At 38.8% G+C, this 6116-nt stretch overlaps 1 protein-coding gene across 1 annotated transcript; it reads right to left on the bottom strand.

Moving 5' to 3' along the window:
• Positions 1-1836: 1836 nt before the first annotated feature.
• On the bottom strand, positions 1837-5039 carry LOC113507152 (vegetative cell wall protein gp1-like). Its single transcript, XM_026890016.1, has 5 exons — positions 4880-5039; positions 4395-4622; positions 3775-3838; positions 3486-3580; positions 1837-2056 (listed from the first exon to the last, which is right to left on the bottom strand). Exons 1-5 carry the CDS (start codon positions 5037-5039, stop codon positions 1905-1907), a joined length of 699 nt encoding a protein of 232 aa, XP_026745817.1. The 3' UTR covers positions 1837-1904.
• Between the last annotated feature and the right edge of the window lie 1077 nt (positions 5040-6116).

Here is a 6116-nt window from a genome sequence, read left to right as displayed (position 1 = left end):
ATCGTGACGTGATCGATTCAAACGCGCACGGATACGCTAATGTGAATCTTTCGCGAGTTCAATCACGATTATTTATTTTTGTGTAAATAGTATTGTTCTATATACGCATTATTATATGATTACATATATAAACTAAACAATGAATATAGTGAATACGGACTCTGTACAATCCGGGCAATTAAATCGTTGTTTGACGTATTTTATTATGTTAACCGAGATTATTATTAAAGTGAATGAAATCGTGTCTCGATACGAACGTTCACCATCGGGGTTTTTTCATTATATTGTACCCTTATAGGCGTCGTCGTAGTCGTCGTCGTCGTCGTCGAAAACAATATTCGTCTCAATTATTATACGAGCTCGCCCGTACAAGCGTCTGCGTTAATCCGTCGACGCGCGGGAATGAGGATTTCTCGTAAGTATCGATATAGAGAGAGGACGGTATACGTGTGTACCACCGCAATCGAAAATCGAAACGAACGAGAACGTCTTTCATATGAATGAAGCTCCCTGGTTGATCCTGCCAGTAGTTATATGCTTGTCTCAAAGATTAAGCCATGCATGTCTCAGTGCAAGCCGTATTAAGGCGATACCGCGAATGGCTCAATATATCAGTTTTGGTTCCTTAGATCTTACTCAGTTACTTGGATAACTGTGGTAATTCTAGAGCTAATACATGCAATCAGAACTCTGACCAGTGATGGGATGAGTGCTTTTATTAGATCAAAACCAATCGACGGATGGCCATGTGTCTGAAGTCGTTAATTTTGATGAATCTGGATAACTTTTGCCGATCGCATGGTCCAGTACCGGCGACGCATCTTTCAAATGTCTGCCTTATCAACTTTCGATGGTAGTTTCTGCGACTACCATGGTTGTCACGGGTAACGGGGAATCAGGGTTCGATTCCGGAGAGGGAGCCTGAGAAACGGCTACCACATCCAAGGAAGGCAGCAGGCGCGCAAATTACCCACTCCCGGCACGGGGAGGTAGTGACGAAAAATAACGATACGGGACTCTTACGAGGCCTCGTAATCGGAATGAGTACACTTTAAATATTTTAACGAGGAACAATTGGAGGGCAAGTCTGGTGCCAGCAGCCGCGGTAATTCCAGCTCCAATAGCGTATACTAAAATTGTTGCGGTTAAAAAGCTCGTAGTTGCATTTGTGCGCCGCGCTGTCGGTGCACCGCATCCGCGGTGATACTGACACGTCTGCGGAGCATATCGTCGGTGAGCCGGCGGTAATACGCCGGTTCAATATCAAAATCCTATCGCGGTGCTCTTCGGTGAGTGTCGAGGTGGGCCGACAATTTTACTTTGAACAAATTAGAGTGCTCAAAGCGGGCTCAAAATGCTGCTTGAATATTTCGTGCATGGAATAATAGAATATGATCTCGGTTCTATTTTGTTGGTTTTCAGAACTCCGAGGTAATGATTAATAGGGATAACTGGGGGCATTCGTATTGCGACGTTAGAGGTGAAATTCTTGGATCGTCGCAAGACGAACATCAGCGAAAGCATTTGCCAAAGGTGTTTTCATCAATCAAGAACGAAAGTTAGAGGTTCGAAGGCGATTAGATACCGCCCTAGTTCTAACCGTAAATATGTCATCTAGCGATCCGCCGACGTTACTACAATGGCTCGGCGGGCAGCTTCCGGGAAACCAAAGATTTTGGACTCCGGGGGGAGTATGGTTGCAAAGCTGAAACTTAAAGGAATTGACGGAAGGGCACCACCAGGAGTGGAGCCTGCGGCTTAATTTGACTCAACACGGGAAATCTCACCAGGCCCGGACACCGGAAGGATTGACAGATTAACAGCTCTTTTATTGCTATCGGTGTCAGAACGCACTTCGCTTAAAACACTCGCCGATTCATGACCATTCTCTTTTACTTCTCATATTAAGACTCGAATATTTTTATCGATAGGAATTTCATGCGTACAAATATAGTGATGAATCTTTTCGTGTCAAACCTGAGTTCCCGCTGGACACAGCTTTCGCAGAGTCTTTCAAGTTTGGAGCTCTCCAGTTTTCTCGCTTTGCTTGGCCCGGCTGAGAACAAAGTCAATAAGCGCCAAGCAAATAACATTAGCTATTCTAACTTGTATCAAAACGAGCACAATACATAAGACATAACTCAGGCAGCACTTATTCAAAGTGGATATTTGAACATAATTTAAAACCATATTTAGTTCATGAAACAGGAAAAAGTAGTATTTCATTTCGTGTTTCAGATCAGAAAATGCACAAGTAAACAAATATTACATTTTATTTGGTAACTCAATTTATTTTTGACTGATGATGTGTTGTTTTGTCATCCTTTTAATAAATTACGTTCAAATATTCGCTTTATTATAAATTATGCCATTACTTTTAAAATAGACTCTTAATAAAAGTTGTTATCAAGTCCATTAACCCATGATTAGTTCAATGGTTTCTATCAAAGAAGGTACTATGCAATGGCAAATAGCAATAGGCTTGCCCCTATTACATAAAAATTTACTCTTGTAACCCAGAATGGATATAGATCACATCACATCAGTGGCATGTTAAACAAAGTCAAAATTGAACAAATATATCTGATTTCACAGCAGTTAGTTAGATGTATGTTTTAACAGGTGGTTTCGAACCATTCAATCATTTCCTATATTAAACCCATTTAAAATTAAGAATGTTCGTTAATAAGTGCCATTAATATATATTTTTTGATGCATGAATATAATGCTTTATTAAAACTATAGTACTCAAGCAATGGAATGTTTAATAAGTGGTCCCAGTAACACCACAATATTTTGAGACCTCATTAATTAGAGATACTGCAGTGTATGCTTAAGACGACCTATAAATATTGATTAAACTAATATTTAAAAAACATAAAATAGTTTAAGTAAGGTTTTATATATGTTTTTATTAAGCATTTATATTTGTAACTCTCCACAAAGTTTTATCAATTTGTCATGCCAGTTAGTATGTTTTGCTAGGTCTGATTAATTATGAACTCGCAAAGTACCTGGTGTGACTGAGCAAATCAAGTAATTTGAAAAAAGTCGGTCTCTGCTTTCTCGAAAACCTACTGATCCGAATGTAATGAAATTTTCTACACAGATATTCCAGAGCCTGAGAAAGAGATAGGTAACTTTAATAACATCAATCACATCTGTATTTGACAGATAAACTTTAAGAAGAACAACCTACAAACAAAACTATTGAAATAAATGTGGTTTGTAACAATAAAATAAAAAACTAATCAGCTTTTGTAAAAACCTAAACCTAAATCACTATAGATCTAGGTTTATGGGACCACTTATAAACAACACCATGTGTCAGTCAATCCAATTAGTCTTATTCCACAGTATTCGCGCATGCTAACATTGCTTATTCTATGCAACTGATTTTCGCTGAGCATTGTTTGGATTTTAATTCTTCATTTGTACCCTTTCGACGCCAAATTAATATCATAAAAAGAAATTGTGATAATTACCCTCAGAACATTCAGCCGGACGTTTTACCACAACAGTTTTTTTAGTTTTAGGTGCAACTGTTGACATTTGTGGAGGAGGCCTGCTGGCATCAAACCTGTAAAGTTAAATCAATCATTTTGTTGAAGATAAAATACGAAACGGAGTTCGTAAATACAAGAATCAGACATTTTTATTTCTAACATTTTTACTCTCACGGTTTTAATTTGATTTAGCCACTGAAGGTTTAATTGTATATTTTCATTATGTATTTTAGTTTTTATCTCTTCTAGTGTAAATAAAACAACTTACATGGGTAGAGGTGGTGACTGTTGAGTAGCAGCATACATAGCAGGACTGTTGAATGGAGCAGGAGCTGAAACAAAAAATAAGTAATGTAACATATATCAAAGTTAGTGTATACACATAGTTTACATAAGCTCCCTAAAAGACATTCCATCAGGGGTTTCCACAAAAACATACAAAATATGCACTAATGCTCTTCAAATAGATTGGTCGAGTACTTGGATGATACTCGGTACTCAGCATACTCAGCAGATATTCTGAGTATGCTCTCAGCCAACTTACTTAGTTTGAGTGGAGTGTAAACTTTGCTTAAAAAAGCAATATGTTTACATTAAGTATATATAAATATTATTATAAAGAATGTGTAGTACATTTAAGGTTAAGCAAAGTTGTACATTGTACATACATGTGCGCTTTTTTACATCTGCAAAACGGGTATTTGATAGAACTGAGGTAGTTGGCTGAGGACTTGGTTGAAAAAATTAAGCCGAGTAAAACTCGGTATGCTCTCATTACTCGGCACATTTTTCCAAAAAACAATAAAGTATCCTGTATGAAATCTGAGTCAGTTCCTTATCGCTATTGAGGTCATCACAACTTATTCATATATTATAAGCAATAATTACCTGTGAACACAGGCGGGGTCATTTGCGCAGGCACAGTAGCCATAGTCGGTGGAGGCGGCGGAGGTGGCGGCGGTGGCGGAGGCGCTAGCAGAGGCCTCAGAGGTGCTGGGGGCGGCGGCGGCTGAGCAGTCACGTAAGGGTGCGGGGGTGGCGGAGCAGCAGTCGCACATGAAGGCGCCACCACCGGAGCGGCCGCGGGCTGCGGCGGCGGTGGAGGGGAGGTGGAGCCTGGCCCAAGTACTCGTTCACAAACACGTTCATTGGTGCAGAAAACATGGCTGCGTGTCTCTCGGCTAGCGCTCTAGGTATCTGACCAGTAGTCAGGAAAAGATTCTCCTCCTCTCTTGTGGTATGCAAGTAGGTACAGTCAGGACGCGCGCATCCAGTTCTATTTTGATAATCGTGGCAGAACTTCAATATGTTTTTCATTGACCCCACATCAAAGTCGTGACGAAATTTGCACTGCGTGCCTTTGCCACAAATACCCCAAACATAGTCACGGCATATTCTCTGTGGGTCCGAGGATGACCCGTTTCTCAAACGAGGGTCCGATGGTGGCGCTGATTGTTGTGATGAAGGCGGCTGATGGCCATTTACTTCGCTGTTGCTGCTCATGGACTGCAAAGATGATAACGAGTTATACATTATTTTTGATATTGTTATATAAAAAACAGAACTCATCGAACATCTGGTTGTGACTTTAGATCGAGAGATTTGAGACCAATGCTTACATTAAACTTACAGGCCGATATCATGTAACTAAATAGTAGAAGTTATTTCAAATATAAGCTTATAATATGGCAGTCACACCATCACGGAATTCAATTACATAAAGCTTTCCTTTTTTTGACTTCATCAGATTTATATTGCAGTAGTAATGAACAGTGTCACAACATTGTTGACCTAGGAACTTCAGTTGTTTGGACCACAGAGTCTCAACTCAACATTCTTCGTCACAGAATACATAAAATTGTCTATGGGAAAGTGAACTTTTCCACTGGTGAGTCTTACTTTCAAAACATTTAAGTATAATATTGTATATTCTTTTTGTATAAAAAAATTGTATTCGTACACAAAGGTAGGCAATCTTGTTTTTGTGAGGCAAAGCGCTTGAATGAGTAACTGTTCTGGAAATCGAGTCGTCGTTTTTTGGCAAAGAGTACATTCTACTTAATATAAGTTGTGTAGGACACTGTGTGTTAATCGCGACGCTTCACAATCCTAGGCGGTGGATGGTCACCGTAACTGGGAACTGTCCACTGGTGTCTTTTGTCCAAAACCTGAAAAATACAGTAAATACGTACCTAATAATCGCCAGATGGCGAGTTTGCACTGCACAAATGTTTCGAAACCAACTGAAAGCAAAACAGCTGACAGAGCTTACTTAGGAGGATGGGATTTCAAATTTTGAAATACAGTTTAATTAATCTTGAAAAAATAAAAAGATAGCAATGTTATTTTTTGACATCCAGTTGATTTGTCCCCTTATGTTGTAAGTTTTTTTTTAAGTAGAATTATTAGAATCATCAAAGTATTTTTTTTAATTTTTGTGCAATCTTGATTGCAAAATATTCTGTAAAGGAAGAGTATCTGTTTTTTTTTAATATATTACTTAGGGCCTTTATTTTTATAGTAACCATCGAAACACTGATTAAATGATGCAAAGGCTAGGTTTACTCACGCATTAACTAACAAAAACTAACTAACTAAAAGTTACTAAAA

Source organism: Trichoplusia ni, unplaced genomic scaffold (genome assembly GCF_003590095.1).
Source record: "Trichoplusia ni isolate ovarian cell line Hi5 unplaced genomic scaffold, tn1 tig00000755, whole genome shotgun sequence".
Taxonomy (NCBI): Eukaryota; Metazoa; Arthropoda; class Insecta; order Lepidoptera; family Noctuidae; genus Trichoplusia; species Trichoplusia ni.
Note: the sequence above shows the minus strand (reverse complement) of the source record. Positions and strands in the feature narration are given on the sequence as shown.